Raw genomic sequence first — 20583 nt, 5'->3', positions numbered from 1 at the left:
TTTACTCTGAGTTAATGTAACCCCAGAGTGTCTATATTTTGTAATTGGCATTGGGAAAGATGACCTCCTATTGGAGTGTGCACATGAGAACAACTTGGTAATTGTATTTGTTCTTTGACTCCCATTCTATAAATAAACCATTTCATCATGTCCAACAAACTTCCTGGACATTGTACAATCTTGAACGATGTTATATTAAATAAGTGGATGCAAGAGCATAGGGTTTGGGGGCGGTTGTCCCCACATCAAATATGGCTGCTAAATCACTATTTTCCATCAAATTTGAAGAAATGTCCCAAAGATAGAGCAGGATCCAAAGACAGGTACCATATGTATACAGTCCAACTGTAAACACGCTTTTAACAGTTTTATATCTTCTGCATGTTGACCATCGATATAGAGGGTGTCAAGGTTCATGTGAGTTCAAGCAGTTTGTCAATAGGAAGTCTACAAGCAAAGACGACCCCTGGAAGTGTATGTGCTCCTGTTTTCCATGCTCTTTACACATTCTACATGGTCAGGTGTATTTATAATGTTCTGTGGTGCTGTTCTATTGAATGCTATGATCCTAGGCAATTATTGTTCCTGTTTCGCATACATATGAACTTAACTGGCATTAGATGTGGTACTGTAATCTACACATAACAGCTGTGATTGGCTACTCTTCTTAACTGCTTACCAGGACTCTACTATGGACTTTGGTTGCTGTTTTATGTACTCATTTGTTGTTTTACTTGTTAGATTGCTCTTCTACTGTCCTTATTCATGGCTGTACATTCTTGACATTGTACTTCTCACCAAGTTTATATGTGGAGCACCTTCTTATATTCCATGGGCGAAATTCTCCTTAAAGGTGGTTAAATGGGATGCAAATTTATTTTCCAAAGTTAGAATGCATGAAGCAGGATTCATGTAACTTGTCTTGCAAATTAATTGGACAAAAACATCTTGGATCTCTACCTTATCTGCTAAATCTAACCCTCTCCAATGTTCTATAACTTTGGAGTTGGTTATATTTAGTTTGGTGGTATAGAGGTTCCCCCAGCAAAAACAGGTAGTGTTGGGATTGTCATCAGAAAGGATTTTGTAAAACCTTTTTCATTAATAATTGAATTATTATAATCTACTGCTGCCCAAGTTCTTGCATATTATCATATTTGTATGGATTTCAGTGAATGTTGCATTCTATTAAGGTCTAGTTAATTCATTCATCTTTTTGAGCTCTGGGAATACCATTCTTTCTTGCCATTCGTTAGCTTGGAGTTATTGCTGTGTTTGGATTTAAACTAAAATTTTATACTTTTGGCTTAATTAAAATAGGAAACTGCAATGTATTGCCTGATGTTTCTATATCCATTACTGTACTGTTAATGCAACACTAAAGACACTATTATTTTCTCATAGTTTTAAAATGAATGAGTTTGAGCATTTATCATAAATTGCTTTGTTTACTTTGAAAGTGTCCTGAGAATATAAACTTCCAGAAGCCACAATTAGTACATTAATTGGAGATATGATAACAATAAGTTAATTTATAGTTACCTGCCAAGGTGCAAAGTCTGAAGTACTTGCACATGTGGCATTTATAAATGGTCCTCTTTCAGATTTACAGAGTACTAAATCGTTTAATGAATGAGCAATAGCATATACAGCCTTATAAACATTAAATGAGATTCTGAGTTGCGTAACATCAGTGTATATGCTAACTTTCTCTGTGAGAGTTTCTTGCCCAGAGCATCTTGACACTAAATCATTCTTACTGCTGGTGTCATTAGAAAATGTAAGAACGCAGGCAAACAGTGTTTCCCAAAACTCTCTCACTATGTCATTATTAGGGTATAAGGAAGGGTGAACAATCAACAGGTAATCTTTGAATCCAGGAATTTCTCCTCTGTGCACTGCAAATCCTATTGTACCAACCAGTGATGAGTAATATTTCTCATCTGAAAGTAGTGATGCTGTAATCCAGGCCTCACTTGCTATCCACTGTATAGTAGTAATATTTTGGGCTGTAATTTCCTCAAAAAGAGGACGAAGTTCTCCCTCTGCAGAAAAAACAACCACCACCTTGGCTGAAGATTGTTTTATTACATCTACAATCTCATGTATCCACAGTTTATTGTACATTTTTGGGATGACTTCATAGTAGGCCATGCAGATGCCCAATGGTTTAATTTCTTCAGCCAATGACATTATCCCATATTTGCCATAGTCACTACTTTCTGAAACTGCACCAATCCAGGACCAACTGAAATACTTCAGCAACTGAGCTATAGCCTTCACCTGTAAGCTGTCACTAGGTATTGTACGAAGGAATGTTGGAAACTCCCATTTGTTTGACAAACAGGCACAAGTAGAAAAATAACTAACCTGGAAGGGATGATTATAAAAATAATGCAAATATTTAGTATTGTCTGAAATGAACATTTCTTCTGATACTTCCATGCAAAAGAGCAGGTATAATGCAATCACATCAATGTTTCCATTTTTCTATGACCAGTCAAGCATGTAACCCATTCATCAATTATTTGGTTTTATTAAAATGAAGTATCTTACCCATTCTGTCAAAATTAGTATCAGTTAGAACTTGTTGAGTAGTAACTGCCTTAATGCTGTTAGCATGATAGTCTGATACACATAATGATAACATTAAGGAGATGTTTTCAAAGTTGAGAGACATATATTACATACCTGGAAACTCAAGACTATGTTACTCATAGAAACTGGACCTCATACCTGGAAACTATGAGACAAAGATTTTCTTTTCACTAATTCATAACCTAACATTTTAATTTGCTAGCTGAAAGCATATTATTTTCACAAGCTGATCATTTTAAGCAAGGACAGTAGATGCACAGACAACATCCTGAGTAGCAAGTATTTACAACAAGAAATAAAAAAACTTGAAATAGACAGGTGTGCAAGCCTTTAAAGATACAACTATATGAAATATTTCTGTTGAAGTTAAAAATCTTCACCATGTGTTCATCTTTACTGCCCATTTAGAGGGGTTATGTTTACTGCAGTGCAAGAGTCAAACCTTTACATGATGCTATTAAAGTTGTAGTTCATAGGTTCATAGGTATGTACTAGGCTATTGGCCCTAGGGCCTATATAAGCCTAGCCAAAAATGTACCCTGGCTTTCTCCACCCAAGAAAATTATTTTCCTGTGCCCCTGTAGAGCAGAGCCGCAGTGGTGATCCCCGGGGTGACTTTTCTATTTCCCATCCAATCATCAAGATTTTTCTTGAAGAGTGCTAATGAGGAGCTTTGTTTGATATAGATAGATAGTTTGTTCCAGATTATGGGAAGTCTCTGGGACAGGAATCTATCCTTCCAGCATGTTTTGTTTATTGTGGTGACATGGTTTAGGTCCCTAGAGCATGTAGCTTGGATTGGGATTTCTTGGGATTTCTTTAAGTGGACCATGTCCAATAGCTCTGGGTTTGACATAGCTTTGTATGTTAGGCAGAGATTGCTTCTGAGTAGGAGATATGTGACGGAGTAAAGCTGGAGTTTTTTGAGACGGTCTGCATAGGGCATCTGTCTGAGGCCGGTAATCCTCTTTGTGAGGTATTTCTAAGGCCTTTCCAGTTGTTGTAGATGTCTTGTGAGGTACATACCAAAAGGGACATTGTACTCTATAATGGTTCTAATGAGTGACGAGTAGAGGGGAACAATGACCTCTTTTTTCTGGGATGAAAAACCTTTTGTGATGAGGTGTGCCACATAGAAAGATTTCCTGACTACTGTGGCGATGTGATTATCAAAGGAGAGACTACTGTCCACCTGTGTCTCAAGGTCTCTTATCACACTTTCAGTATTAAGTAGACTACCACATATGTGGTAGCTCATGGGTGCAGAGTTTTTACCAAAGTGGATGACAATGCATTTTTTGGCATTAAGCTTGAGGCCATGGCTTTGACATCAGACATCTATCTCAGTGAGGCCCTTTTGTAGAATGTCCACATCATTAGGAGTTTCGATTATGGCTCCTAGTTTGCAGTTATCTGTGAACTTCATTAGCCAAAGACCTTCTGTGCTAACCTGTACTTCCGAAAAGTAGATACCAAACAGGAGAGGACCCAGAACTGAACCCTGTGGTACTCCACTTGTCACTGGCCTGAAGTCGGATTTGGAGTCTGCTACTTTCACAGTGTGGGTTCTGTCAGTGAACATAGTAAGGTGCATATCCAGATGAAAAGTTCCCCATATCAACACCACACAAATCACTTTGAAACTGATGAAGATAATGCTGAGAAAAGGATGAATAACCCAAAGAAATGCCCCACTTTGCTTGCATCCCATAGCCTTCCAAACTGCAAAGATGCATCCTCAGTACTTCTTCACTGCATCAGTGCCAACAACAACAGAGCACAAAAAAGTCCTTAAGGACATTGTTGATGCCACATATCTAGACAATGTGCAGCTGTCCCTCGTAGCAGTGAGCTTGTCTAATCATTAGTACAAGCTTCCAGTACATTAGATTCTGTTAAATGGTGACCTATGTTTACAGTTCCATTACTGCTCCTGAAATTTAGTTAAGTACTCCTGATATAATGTTTTGCTTGTTTGAAAAGGCTGGAACAATTACTGAAATGTATACCTCATTCTGCACTGCCACAGTCGGCCTGTTTGCATTGCAGTCATACAAACTGTCTGGTTAATGCAGCATGTGTCAGGGATTATGACTAGTATATATTGGTCATAAAAGGCAGACCTAGACCTTTGAAATCTTGTCTTTTTAGGTAGCATGTTCAAAATACGTGTGTAGGTCTGTGAACCAGCATGGTTTCATTGTTTTAGTCTCAGTGAAATATCTTTATACATTTTGTTGTTTTAGGAATGCAGAACACCGATATTATTTCATAACTATAAGACGATGCTGATGGTGCATACTTTGCTATGACAAATGAACAGAAATATTACAGAAGGGGTTTATGATGTCTATTAAATCTGATAGAATGATACAACTAAACAGAAAATATCATAGTCTATTACCAATGCTACATTCAAATCCCCCATACCGTGCAGTCCAAGTGCACTTAAAATATTCTGTAGAATTTGTTTCTAGCAAACAGTCAAGGAATGTACATGATCATGTAACAACCTTTCCATAAAATAATCTATTCTTGCAGTAATTCCGTCTGTTTTTTCTTATAGGCAAAGAAATCTCTAAAAGTCATATAATTCCTAATTTAAAAAATATAATATCTGCTAACTCACACTCTAACAGTATTTTCTTTTGTTATATATTATATTATATCATATATTATTATATTATATTATATTATATTATATTATATTATATTATATTATAATCAGTTGTTTTTCTCCCTAGCAGGCACAAAATATCTTTTGTTGTGTGCCACACCATTTAAGACCATACCCAAGAATTAAGCTCATGTGACCCAGTTCTACAGTGATCTAACTTACTGTTTGTTGAAATTATTCATTTCTAATGAGAAAAGCATCACTTTTCCCCTAGTACTTGGAACTTTCTTGTATGGAGAATGTGACCTCAAGCATGCACTTTCCTCATCTAATGGTCTTGCTGTCCATCCCTTTACTGGACCTGTTAATGTTCAGCCATGCATGCCAAATAATCAAAAAATGTGACCTTCCATTCTCCACCATTTCTCCCACCAGTGATCCACAAAGTGGGACTTGTAGTATCATCTCTTCTTCCTGCTCTGTTGTTGATATAGCTTAGCTCGGTCACAAAAAAAAGGGGACCAATCTGTTAATTAAGTTCCACACCCTTACAATGCATGAATACATAATTGTTTCTCTTTTCGGCTTTTCCCGGTTAGGGGTTGCCACAGCGGAACTCCGGTCTGCTAATGATTGGCAGTAGATTTTCATGAATGCCGAGGTTCCAGCTCGACGTTCAACCTTCAACAAAGGCATGCCCATTTACGCATGTCTTTTGAATTCCCACCCAACCACAGGGAGGACATGCAGACTCCACACAGACGGCACTCCCCTCTCAAACTCTACTTCATCATTCAGCATCATGCCTCTTGTGACATTTTAAAGCTAAAATGTTTTGAAATAGCTGAAGTATGTATTGGAGAAACAGTGGTTTGTCTGTTTCTTATGAGCTTCCCTTAACCTAGATGAAGTAAGAAGCCTTTCTGGCTCCAAATTAGTGCAGAGGGTACATATATACAGACATACATACATACATACATCAAATATTTCAGACACCAGCAATAATGCATTTCTACCCTGCCGATATTCCAAAATAATCATTCCCATAATAAGTGTCCAAGTCATTCTTAAAAATATCTAAAGTACTGCGTGCTTTTAAATAATTTGTTAGTCTATTCCATGCATCAGTTACTGTCTTATAGAACCAATTATTACAGCAATCATTCCTATATAATGTCCTACTCAAGTTGTCTGATGCTTCTCTACTTTGATAACCTCAAACATTTCCAGAGGCAGGTGTCTCTATATTCCCTACATAGTACTTGAATAATGTCTCCTCTTAAATATCTATAAGACATACTGTGCATACTCAAGAATTTAAATTTTTCATAGTAACGAACATTGACATCCATGAATGTCCTTGGTATATTTCTGCCGTCCATGGCAGTACTGTCCATCTAAGCTATCTGCTTTTTGGATAGATCTGTGATGTGTGAGTTTTTCAGTGAAGTGCTACATGGCCTAAAAGGTCAATACCTTTTATTTACCCCTCCAACACTCACTCATGAAAACTGCTTGAGCTGGTAGATCTAATGACTTTAAGCAAAAATATTTTTTCATATTGACTTTGAGATATTTTGCCATCTGACATTTTTGGAACTCAACAGGTAAATACAGATCTTTGTAAGTAAATAAATGATGCTAACCTACATCAGACTGAGAATAATACCCCTTGTTCTTCCAATAGGAGCTCATTGTATTGTTAAGCCTTTTGGTGCCAGAATAAGAAAAGGCCCTTAAAAAAGCACATAAGCAGGCTCAGCTGAAGCAGGCGGCTCAAATTTCTTTACCTCATTTTATTGTTGAGATGCCTGTGTACCAAAACTCTATTCTTCTAAACTCATCTGATTTGTGACTTCACAATTTTCCCGAGAGAAGGGCCCACCCATTGTCTGCAGGGTGTATTTCAATAATTTAGTACACCTGTAACCTTGTGTGTGTTGTCATACCATTAAAGATATGTTGTATTCATACTCTTACCCTTGGAAGTTCAGCTGTCTACTATCACGAAGCCCCAAAAGCTCTGAAGTACCTCTTAAGAGACCTATCGCTTTTGTCAGACCACACCTTTTAGGACATGATCCAACTTGTCTCATAAAATGTTTCAGAAGTCATCACAATCATCAGGTTACTTTTTCTGCAAGCTATGCTTCATTTATGGAACTGCTCAGATGGTAGACTATAAGCAAGAGAACACATTGCTGTATTTCCAGTATGTGTGCTTAACTACAGTTTCATATCTATGGCACTAACAAATATCACTCATGGTGATACCATAAACTTATACTTCAATATGGCTTATACTTTTGTTATCAGTGCATAATATTTATCTTCTGTTCTTTAGAGAGATATGAGGGGATACAAACCAAATCCAAACACCAAAAAAAAAAAAAAAAACACGAATGACAGACTGCTGTACTGGTAAACCCTCATAGGTCTTTCATGATTTCCATCTAATTTCCCACCATTGCCTGCAACTGCCTTTAAATAACTGACCTGTTGAATGTAATGTATTAGAAGAAAAACACTTGTCCAGCTACCCGAATAAACAACTGGAAACTTCAACAAGGTGTCTTTATTCCTTCCACAGGGAGTGTATCAGAGAGAGAGTCTCCTAGATCTGCTAGCTAAAGTGATTTTATCTGCACTAATCCTTTATACTCTGTTTCTAATTTCAGGAGAGGTGGATAGTTTGGCTTAAAGTAAACTCAGATAACACTTCAGGCATAAAAGGATTAGTTCTCAAGGAAACTGTCATTATCCCTGTGGAAAATGAGATAGGGTGGACTCATCAAAAGAGCTTACAACTTAGATGCACTTCTAGCAGAGGTCAGAGCAATCAGAAATCAGAAAACTGATCTCTACGTTAAGAACCTCAAGTCAGCCTGGTTAGCTGGTTCAAATGGAGCAGGTAATAACTTCTCTAACACAAAATTAAGATCCCAATGAGCAGCTACCTTTATTCTTTGAGGCCTCTTATGCAAAGCCCCTATCAAAATATTTTGACATGAGAATGCATTGAAAGAGGAGGACCCATCCATGCTGAAATGGCTGATAAATTAACCTTAATAGAGAAGAAAGAAATGCAGCAGGATAGTAAATCACACAACTATTGTAAAACCAGAGATAAACTAGCCCTGAATGAGTGCTGGTTGTGTTGTTAGCACCAACTAGAAAACATTTTCTATTTGCTAATATATGATTTTCTAGTAGCAGACTTCCTTGACTCCATTGACTACATAAGCATGTGTAGCATGTCCAAAGTAAACAAGTGTCTAAAAAAAACTAAGATTGTATAATCTAGGCAGACAATTGAAGTTGATTGATGCTGAAGTGCATCAAACATCCCTTTTCTTCTATGAGTAGATCCTGTCTTGAAGAAGGTTGTGGCAATTGCCCCTGACTATTTCCCAAAGAAGTGAGAAACATAGTTGCCAGGGCCAGAAGGTAGTCAGCACAGTGCTCTTGGGGGATTCCTTTTGAATCTTCAGCAGAACCCTGGATGTTAGTGGAAAGGGTGGAAAAGCATACAGAAACATTCCTGTCCAAAGAAAAGAAAAAGCATCTGTCTTCCAGGCCTTCTTGCATCTACACATGAAGCAGACTTTTGCCAGATTATTGTTCAGAGAACAGGCAAAGAGGTCTGCTTGAGGAACCCCAACCGATAGATCAAATCTTGGAGGACCCCCTGTTCTAGTTTCCATTCATGAGGGTCTGCTCAGCTTTTCTGTAACATAATTTGGCTCTGATGGAATACAGAATGCCTATATAGTGAGATTGTGCTGTGAAGCTATATCTCAAGTTAACATGGCTAGCCTGCAGAGGTAGTATAACCTGGTTTTCCCTTGGTTGTTGATGTACCATATGACTGTGGTACAGTCTGTAACAGCCTGAAGAGGTCCCAAGGACCAAAGATAATTTAGATAGTTTAGTGCCTTGATCAGGACAGGCATATCTTTAATATTTATGTGTTTATATCTGTCCTTGCTGTCCCACACACCTAGCACTATCCTCCCTGAAACTGTACCCCAAAGAAAGTCTGAGGCATTTGTGGTTACTGGCCACTTTGGAACAGGGAGGAAGAAAGGGAGACCTGGATTTGGGGATATCTGTTGTCGCCATCAAGTGATTTCCCTTTTGGCAAACCCCAGCACTGGGATCTGAAAAGACAATGGCTGTTGGTGCTGGAACCAAGAAGACTTCAAATACCTCTGTATCTTTCACATGTGGAATCTTGCCTGAGGTATCATGAGAATCATAGAAGCCATGAGATTCAAAATCCTAAGATATTCCCCTAGAAGTGACCAAAGTCTGAGTGTAAAACCCCAGAACTAGATCTAGGTATATATCTATTTTTTTTCCTGTGTAAGAAAAGTTCTTTGAACTGTGGTGTCCAGTTAACATCCCCAAAACACAATCCTGTAACAAGGGGTCAAGAAAGACTTCTGAATGTACTCTTGAAATCCCATGTTGTGTAAGAGATCTCTCACACAAGAGAAACATATAAATTCTTGACACTTTAAAAAAGACTTTGCAAAGATAAGAAAGTCATGTAAGCATGGAAAAATATGGATTCCCTTTAGTCTGCAATGACCTATAACTGTAGAGATGTAGACACTTTGTAAACAGTCTTAGTGCAATGGATGATCCAAAGGGTAGGGCAGAGAACTGATAATGTGATCCAGATACACAAAACCTTAAGAAACACCTGAAGGTTGGATGAATAGGAACATGATGATAAAATATTTTAAATCTGGTGCTACCTGGAAACTTGAATGAGGAAGAAGAGGTAACAGGTTATGAAGCGACATCATTCTGAATATGGGCACTATCACAAACAGGTTTATGAAAGAAAGATCCAGAATAGGTCTCCAAGCATTTTCTTTATTGACGCTAAAAACTTTGAATAAAACCTCTTCCCCACCAGGGAAGGGGGAACTGCTTCTGTCACTCCCTGGGATGGCATGTGATGAGGAACAGGTGGAAACAAGAGTCTGGTCTGGAGGATGAGGAATTATCCACTGGAAAGGAAGAATTCCCTCCTATTGCCATCTGTAACCTTGATGGATTATCTTTAATACTCATTTGTCTGAAATTGTCTGCTGCCAAAGACAATAGAAACATGGGCTGCTAGGGTAGGACAGGGGAACAAAGCCTCTTGAATAGTTATTCTGACTTTCTGGACTGTCCTTGGTTTGGGGAGTTTCCAGAATTCTTCTTGGAACCCTCTTGCCATTTCTTCTTAAACGTCTATTCACCTACATTTTATTGAAACTGTTTATTTTCTTTATTACCAAAATTAGATGAGGGGTTAGAGAATCCCTTGGAAATTTGGAAAAGGAGGGCTGAAAAATCTTAGAGATTCCCTGTATCAGCTCTCATCACATGTTTTGATCACCTCTGTAGCAGACTATCTAAAAATTAAATTTCTAACCAAAGGATGATTTAAAATCTCATTTTTAACATTATCTGAGAGGATCTGAGAATGTAGCTTTATAAACTTCCTCAAAACAGCATCAGTTGCCATAGCCCTTGAAGGATAAATTCAATTATTTAAAGCAGATTTTTCATAGAAGAAGGAACTGAAGACAAAACATTCCTCATATGTTCACAATTACTCAGGACAGACCTTAACATATGAGCCTGACAATTCAAAATTCTGAAAATCAGAGTTGCAGAAGAATACATTTTTCCCATTCATATCAGAAATAGTAGGATTGTAATTAACTAAGTGTTTATCAGCAGAAGGAATAACTAAAGCTATAGCTGCTAGATCAGGTCTGGAAAGAGTGTATAAAAACTTAAAAAAATTAAGGAACTCTGTACATCCTATGTGCCTTTCCAGGGGCAGCTGGTTGATTAGCAGAAACATTGCTGGCAGTAAACAAACACATCCTCCAAAGATGACAGAACTGGAGGAATGGGTGCAGGTTCTGAAAATTCCTTCTGTAACAGCTCATAGCATTTTGTAAGGGACTTAGAAACCTAAGTGTTCTCACATTGAAAACACTGATGCATTCTAAAAATAGTCTCATAGAAAGACAAGCCCCTACAAGGAGAGTCAGAAATTGAGCTCTCCTCCTAGCCTGAATCAGAAATCTGAAGAGAAAACCTTGTATCTGTCTCTTCATCTTCCTGTTCAGATTCAGAATCTTGAATCTTTTCAGGAAAGGAGATATCCCTCTTTCTTTTACCAGAAAGTACTTTACAAGAACAGTCAGAATTAAACCCTGAGTCACCCCGGTTAATTACTCCTGTCTAAGCAAATATTCAGGAGGAGCAGATACATGGTTAGTTTTCTGTTTCTTTGTGATAGGAAAATGGGACCAGTAATGTTATTAATGGCAGCAGCAGCTTCCCCAGGGATAGACACAACATTCTGACAAGAGGGAAGCTTTCCCTGTTCCCTCTCCCAGGACCAACAAGAGTGTCTCTCCCTTGCCCACTGTCGGGATCTCAACAGCTGCAGAGGATGTGGCTAACCCCCCCTGCCCATATTGGGTGTACGTGCTATACCGTAATTATCTGGGGTAAAAGATGAGTAGATTGAGGTATAACTAATGCCCAGAGTAGAGTCACTCACCTACAGATCAGGCAAGTTGCTAGCCTGCTGTGGTGACAAAACGTTTTCTTTTTGTGGCTAGAAGAAGGACCAATTCTAGGAATGACAGTTTGTTACATGGTCAAGCCAAAAAGTGTGCTTCTTTCCTATGGAAAAAAAAACAGTAAATGGCAATAAAAACAAAAAGTCTCTAAAAGTCACTTTTTTCATAGACAAGCACAGTAAAAAGCATGTTAAACCACTTTGTCAGCCCTACAAAGTAAAATAAACACAATTTCTTCACAGAAATAAAGTGGTTTTCAGTTACTCTAAGCAGTGTTTAAACTGACAGGGAAAAAGAGCAGTCCCATTTAAAAAAAAGCACAGTGCAGTCTCATGACAGTCCATTAAAACACAAACTCCTAGCTTTAATATAACTTTTTTGAAGAGGAAAGTATCAATAATAAACAAAATTACCAAATGGATTTTTTTCTCCAAAGGGAACTTATCTGCCCAGCAAAGGAAGAGCACAAGCCAACTATCGATCCTCGAAAGGCTAAGAGGGATGAACTCTTCTGTGGCAGTAAAGCCCTGAAGGGCCTGGCATCCAAATGTCTTCAATCAGCTTAGCTTGAGCTGCTTGACAATTTGGGCATGTGCAAGGTGCCCTGAAGCTTTGGAACTGACCGGCTGTTACATCCTTGGCAGGCTATACCCCATAATGCTAATCAGCATACATTTGGTGAATAAGAAGTATAAACCTGCATTGCCTGGCATTATTGACTGATTGTAGTATTCAGTGATTTACCAAAGAATCATATGTTTATGAAGACAGGGCAAAATATTATGCAAAAATCAGGAACATTCCACAAAATCGGGAACACATGAAAAGCATGATTTATATAGCAAAATCATCCCATCATTAAGCCGTGACAGAATTGACTTCATAATCATAAATTATTTTCACTGGAAAAGTAACATACCTTGCTCAGCTCTTTCATAAAAGCTTTTCTTAAGGCCTCAATGACCTGCAAAAAACCCGGTACACCTAAGGTAATATGAGACTCCTTAGCCTAAGATCACTTAATTTTGACCATCAACCAGATATCAGCAGTATTTGATTTCTCACGTTTATTGACAAACAATGTTTCTGTCACATTCAATTTACTTTCTAAAAAAAAAAAAATGGCTGCTAAACCCTCCTGTCTAGAGTTTTGCAAAGGTAAGCTCCACTTTGATATAGAAAACTACAAAGATATCAGCTGTCTCATTTATCTCATTTTTCCTGTATCTCACAAGAACACATTCATTCATGTAGCACATTTTTTTGAAAATCCTACATGCTCATGGAAAATCTATTTTATGGATACTTTTAGAGCTGAAAAGCTTAAACACAAGACATTCTACTTTACAACAATGTCTCTTCCCATGGCCTTGCTGAAACAGGAGAGAAGGCTTTGAAAATGTAACCATTGCACATTACTGGGTGAATTAAAAGTAGGTAAAAATCACCTCAGTATCCACCTTTACTTGACAATGGTTGGAATTATTCTTGACAAGATCATCAGTATGTTAAATGTTGTGGATGGTCATATCTGTTTAATTCTAACATTTTAAGTTATTAATAAACTGTCTATAAAAAATAAAGTAAAAATATAAGGAGAAATTGACCTCTTACACTTTGGGGTACAAGATCTAAAAATAACATAATAAATATGCTGAAGAGGACATTATGAAATGGCCACCATATTCATCAGTAATGTAACAAACGAAGGATTATTACATACATTAATGGGGCATGAACAGTGGTTCACAAGCCTTTTAGGTATTACTTGGGCTATAGGCAAGGCAATATACACACAGAGTAAGTAATTAAACATTGTAAAACTAAACAAATATGTAAGGCATGGGTATTTTTTTCCTTACAGGCACTTCGAGTTGGTTGGTTTCTGACTGAATTTGTGTATCTTAAATTGTGTTTTAACATCACTTTATTCCTCTTGCAGGGCGTTCTTCCTTTATGAAGTATTTCAGATGGGAAGGCTTTGTTCAATACTGGCCATAAATCTGGGCTCATTCCTACCTGATAGCCATAATTCCTGCATAACCAGTTGTGACGTATATATATATAGTTTTTTGAGAGATAGCGAAAACCTGCTTCCTACCATTAAGGAGATTGGTTTATTGCATGGCATTATGACACACTGAATCAATTCATCTGTCAGCATTATTTTTTTGACTGCCTGCATATTCACTTATCTGAATAAAAAAGACACACCCCCAGATTTACTAAACTTCCGTGCAGGACTAGCTTAGTCCTGCATGGAAGCGACCATGTAGGAGCAGGATGACAGTGCACCAAGCATATTAATAAGGTGCACTGCCAGAGCTCCTAGGCTTACACAGAGCATGTAAGAGTGCAGGGGGCGTGTCTGAGAGCAGAGCTCTCAGAATAAAAACACCCCTGCAATGTAGAACAGTAGAAAGGGGTATGCAGTGAGCTAGACCACTCACAGGTGGCCGCATATCCCCACCAACAGTCCCCCTTGTGAGAACAGCAACAGAATGTAGTAATAAAATGAAGACACCCCATTTTTTATTTATTAAATCAGACTGAAGCTAACTGTAGGTATGTGTGTGTGCCCATCGCTTAGCTACTGTTAAAACAGCTTAAAAGGCTGAAGAGGATAACAAGGAAGATATAAATAAATGAAGCAGTACAGCAATAGTGTAGTGGGCAGAGCATTCACCTAATGAGCAGGCATTCCCGGTTCGAGTCCCACTGCAGCACATTCTATTTTACATGGCAAAGCATATTATGACCAATATTGTTGTTGCATAACCCACTAAATAACATATATTTATGAACTGGAGTACTGCAGTAAATGCACATGTGAGGTGTCAGTGTTATAATGAATAAGGCACTAGTAAGCAGTTCTAAGCACAAATAAGCAGTAATAAGCATATGTAAGCACTGGTAAGCGGCTTTAAGCCCATTTACATGGCAGCAAGCAATGCCTACACTGGCTAAGCAATTCTAAAGCTCACTCTCTGTAAGCAGATGTAACTGCAGGTAAGCAGTGCTTACCATCATGCAAACCAGCTTACAACTGCTCAAAAGTGCCTTAATCACTCTGCATCCAACGGCCCTTGTTCTGCCTATCAACAAAACAAATAGCTATGCAGGTCTCAAACACAGGACTCTATACACCATAGTCCCAGTAGTTATCCACCAAGCCATCACAGAAATACAGAAGAATGAGGTAGTAGTAAACATGTCCTCACCATAGTATAACCAAACTGAACCTGTGAAAGGTATCAGTATACAGTCATATGTGCCATAACCCACTACATAACATAAATATGTGAACTGGAGTACAGCAGTAAGCCCAGACGTGAAGTGTAATTATAATAGAGTGTTGAAGTCCCCAATAAAACACAAGGACCCCACAGAGTGTACGTACACATCAATCAGGGATACCAGGCATACATATAAGGTGTAATGAATAATAACACAATGCCAAAAAGGTGTTATAATGAAGGTCTAATGTAAGCAATGCTAAGCATTGCACAAGCCAGCTTTGGAGGTGTGAGCAATGTGTAGACCAGCTAACTCTTTGTGCCCAGTGGTATACCCCTTTAAACAATGCCAACCTTAGGTAATCAGGTTTGCCCATAATTTAGCCTTTTCAAAACTGGCCGATCATGGAAAAGTGCGGGAAATCGGCCCTACTTAAACCCAAGAGGTGGGAATACATCTCATAATTGGTTGTAGCTTCCTCTTGCAGCCACTATGGCAGTAAGAGGAGAAGGAGTGCACCTCCAGGCACAGTGCTGGTGCATCCAGGAGTCCAGAGTCATGGCTGGACTCCTAGTTAAAGACCATGCACAGAAACTGCTGCAGGGCCAGTACCAGGGCTCCCAATATAAGGCAGAGACCTGGGACTGTCTCGCCCGTGACCTCACCAGTGCCACTGCCATACCCCGAACTGGTGAGCAGGTCAGGCACCACTATGCCGACCTGAAGCGATAGAAGGGGGACCTCCTGGAGGAGTGGCTTCAAGAGGCTAGAGCATCAGAGGATGTTCCAGACGTGTGTAAGTATCACCCCAGTATGCGTGTAATAAGTGGCAGCTCAGGTATATCATGGATAGGTATGGCTAAATATACCTCTTATGTCTCCCACAGCTGCAACGGAGTGGGCCGCGAACCAGGAGTCCCACATCTGCCACCTGGCATGGGTGTGATGTGAGGCAGGTCAGTAATACTCATGCTTTTACTGTCATAGGAAATAAAACTAAAAGTAGTAGTAAATTAACTGCCTGTATAAAACCTGTATTGTTCAAGGCAAGTACTGCATACACTAGAGAGTATGGCAGAAAGAGTCTCATATTGTTTGTATGGCAATAAAAATGTAATATCGTGACAAAACAGGTCTAACTACTGGACTGCATGTGTATATTCTGGTATCGTATGGTAATGTAGATTTGCAATCATGTAATAGTACTGTAGTATTAAGTACTGTTACCCATACCATGCACCATAAATTGAATGTGTAGGAATGCCTGTATATGGCAAGTGTAATCCCCAGAGGCCATTTAGTACAACTGAGAGACACATAGACAGTAAACAGGGAAAATGCAGATAACAAAAACCAAATGGCAAGTGCAACTGAGATGTGAACTGTTGTCCTTTTAACACACACAGCCATGGTTCGAATCCTGCCAGTGGTAGTAGTCTGCATACAGAATCATACCACACAACTGTAAAGATATGTCCAGAATGTCTATTAAAGTGGCCCATATCTATTGCCTATCAACCTGTCCCCCTGGAAAATCAGTGGGATGATTCCAGACATATAGGCAGCAAACAGGAAATACAACTGATTGACACACACCTATGACAACAAACCTGACACACTAGCAACTCCCCAATACCTTATGTGACTGTGAAGCCACATATGTCCCATTTACACCCCAAATTGTTAAGCTGTGGAACCTGGTACTGTGTGCGGGAACATTCAGGTAGTGCTAATAAACATTCCTCCCACAGGTCTGTCAGATACCAACACTGTGCCCAGAAATACAAGAATGATATGCAGTTGCTCTGAATAATGAGGTATTACACATCACTGTCACCCATACTGTCCTACAACATATAACGGTCTAGGAAATCTGCATAAGAGTGTTGTTATACACCAAATGTGCATAAGCACAGGGGATTAATAAGACAGAAAGCAGATTGGAGATATACAGCAATATCAATATAGCAGACACAACTGTGATGGACAGTGTTTAAGTTGTAGCAGACACAGCCATGATTTGAATCCTGGGAGTGGAAGTAGACTGCATACAGATTCATACGTCACAACCGCACACATGAGGCCAGAATGTCCAGTATATGTGCCCATATCTGCTGCTTGTCCCCCGTCTACCTGGTAAGTCTGTAGGATGATCCCAGATGTGTAGCCAACAAACAGGGAATACAAGTGATTGACAACCATCTTGAGAACACACCTGTCACTGTAGCAACCCTCAAGTATGTCCTATCTACACTCCCATGTTGTCAAGCTGTGACCAGAGTGTGTACAGTAACAGAGTGAGATGTATGTGCATAATACTAATGTGTAATCCGGAACTTTGTGTAGCAACAGTCAGGTAGTGCTAACAAACATTGCTCCCACAGGTGTGTTGGATATGAACACTGTGCTCATAAATACAGACCAATATAACCTGTATTGGTACTGTCCACCCTGGTATTGTAGGGGATTGTGAGTCTTGCAGTTTCTCCCAATAATAAAGTATCACTGGTCACTGTTGCCCACACTGTGCTACAGAATATAACTGTGTAGGAAAGCATGTATATGTGTGTGTCAGGTCACTAAAGGTGGAAGAGGGCAATATTCTAGATGTGTCCAGGCACATCAGCATGTGGTCAACACATGGCCAGTGTGTCCAGAAAGAGTTGGATAGCATAGTGCAAAACATCAACCCAGAATTAGGGCATATGTGTACAAACAGTTAGTCAGTGTTAACAAACATTCCTCTGCAGGTATACCAGGTAAGAGGTGCATACTACAGGTAAAACTGATTCATGTGTAATGACGACAGCCATATCACTGTCCATAATAAGGCTACAGGGTAGTGTAGTAAGACTTGTAAGGTACAGATAACAGCTCTGACTAGGAAAGTAATGTGGACTCCAGGAATATACTACTTGTTAATTGACATCTCCCCCCCCCACCTTATCTCCAACAATAATTACCATACCCACCCCAACTGGTATGTACTGACTCTGATAATGTCCAATTGTTTGATAAATATTATAATGGTTCCCATGCATGTGCCATATTGAATTATTCCAACATTGTTGGCATGATGTCATCAATGTACCTGCATGCTGTTCTTATTACCACCATGGTCCCATATATGCATGTGTTTTGTTTGCTATGCAACTGTTCCATATCTGGTGTCTGGGTTAATGGGAATATCTATGCATGCTGTTATACCTAACCCTGGAATGTGTTGACTATTACTAACCCATATATGATGATGAAATCTAAACACTATAGCACGCTTGGGAAGGCCGGTCCCAACGGACCCACCTGTCCCACCTCAGCTGGCTGCTGGTGCCCAACCCCGGACCTCCCTGTCAGTTGGTCCTGCACCATCTTTGGCTGGAACCACCTCAGGGGATGGGGCTCACCCCCCCTAGGATTGGGCATGGACATGCACCTGTCACCCATCACCAGGTTGGGTTGTGGTGCGTAGAGCGATCAACAACCAGGTCAGTGATCTTCTACACAAGCTCAAGAGCCGCGTGCCACAATTAGAGAGTCAGCCTGGCACTGCGGCTCAGCACCCAGCACAGCCACCTTAGGGGCTTTGAAGGTGCAGTGGTGACTGCCCATGGGTGGGGATCTCAGTCCCACTGTTACCACTAGGGGGCTTGTGGGCTTCCGATATCCCAACACCCCTCCCCATCAATGTGTTTACGCCCCACATGTGTCATATATACCACCCCTGTATGCATCTTTTGCATCTTGTCTGTTAACCTACCCAACCTACCTCCCAAAATATACATACTACCCCTCCCCAACATCCCACTCTCACCTGAAAAAAAAATAAAAAAGGGCAATCTGTTCCCGCAAAAAAATCTCGCCCCATAGATAGCTGTCCATTTTACACACATGTCCACTGGACACATGTAATCCAGTCTAATTGGTATCACAACTTATTAGTGTTGTCCTCACCCCTCTCCCAGGGGTTTGAGTATCCAAATCTACCTCCAAATTCAGTGTATAAGCACAACTGTTGCTGTAGAAGAAATGAGGAGCTATGAATCTTCCCTACACCCTTCCTGCACATCCCTAGCTGTATTCCCTACTGCCTTTCCCTCTTTGTGCCCCTTTTAAACCACTTTCCTAGCAACCCTTTTTTCTTTTCTTTTAAAGAAATTAGCACGGGGTTAAGCGGGTGTAAGCACTTTTAAGCAGCAGTAAGCAGGTCTAAGCCTGTTTGCATGGGGTTAAGCACTGCCTACACAGATTAAGTAATGTAAAAGCTAACTGAGTATAAGAAAGTGCAACCAGATGTTAGCAGTACTTACCTCCACGCAAACACATGCAAACCTGCTTACAACTGCTTTAAAGTACCTTATTCACTCTGTATCCAATGGCCCGTGTTCTGCCCAGCAACAAAATAAACAGCCTCTACAAGGCTCGAACCCAGGACCCTGCACACTGTAGACAAAACAATTTATCACTACGCCATGCCAAATTTACACAAATCTGATGTTTTCAGAAACATATCCTCCAGCCCAGTCATGCAACAGTACAGAAAATGTATACCAACATTTAGATGTATGTGTGTGTGTAAATATATTAATATCTAAACAGATACAACATATCTATATATGTAGATATATATATATATATATATATATATATATATATATATATATATATATATATATATAAATATATACATATATATAAATATATATGAACATATATACATGCAAATGCCTACATCGACAGATATATATGTCTACACTATATGTCTACATATACACAGCAAGTTACATATATGCATGCAGATATATATATATATATATATATATATATATATATATATATATATGTAGGTATATACAGACATAGTTACATATATGTAAGTATATATATATATATATATATATATATATATATATATATATATATATATATATATAGGTATATGTGGCCATACATCTGTAGATAGTAATGGTATATTAACAAAAACAAATATGTCCACATGCACCATTAATGAAGTTGAGGGACCCCAAACAATATACGTCTTGTACAAATAGGCATACCCCCCCCCGACAGCCAAACACGTTTACCCTGCAATACACTACCAAGTGTTGCAGATTCCATAACCAGGACCTGACACGACATGGGCACAAGATGTTAACAGTACTATATCCCACCTGTATGATGTCAGGCTGGTATTGGTAACATATCATGCAGCACAGTCTGGCTCCCACAGGAAATGTAAAATGTGGAAGCTATCAACATCCATAGGATGCATGTACATAGACACATATATGCAGATACAGCTATACATATATATATTTATAGACATATATATATATATATATATATATATATATATATATATATATATATATATATATATATATATATATATATATATATATATATATATATATATATATATATATATATATATATATATATATATATATATATATATATATATATATATAGATATACATGTGACTACACATACAAACACAGAGATATGTACAGTAAGATACTTGTGTA

General features: G+C 38.8%; 1 protein-coding gene across 1 annotated transcript in view; it reads right to left on the bottom strand.

Moving 5' to 3' along the window:
• Positions 1-20583, bottom strand: part of LOC122801412 (extracellular calcium-sensing receptor-like) — an 81703-nt gene that overhangs the window by 44494 nt on the left and 16626 nt on the right. Inside the window, exon 2 of the mRNA XM_044070927.1 lies at positions 1543-2370. Coding sequence (XP_043926862.1) covers positions 1543-2370 — 828 coding nt within the window. The remainder of the gene's footprint in view (positions 1-1542; positions 2371-20583) is intronic.

Source organism: Protopterus annectens, chromosome 4.part1 (assembly GCF_019279795.1).
Source record: "Protopterus annectens isolate FY-2018-M chromosome 4.part1, PAN1.0, whole genome shotgun sequence".
Taxonomy (NCBI): Eukaryota; Metazoa; Chordata; order Ceratodontiformes; family Protopteridae; genus Protopterus; species Protopterus annectens.
Note: the sequence above shows the minus strand (reverse complement) of the source record. Positions and strands in the feature narration are given on the sequence as shown.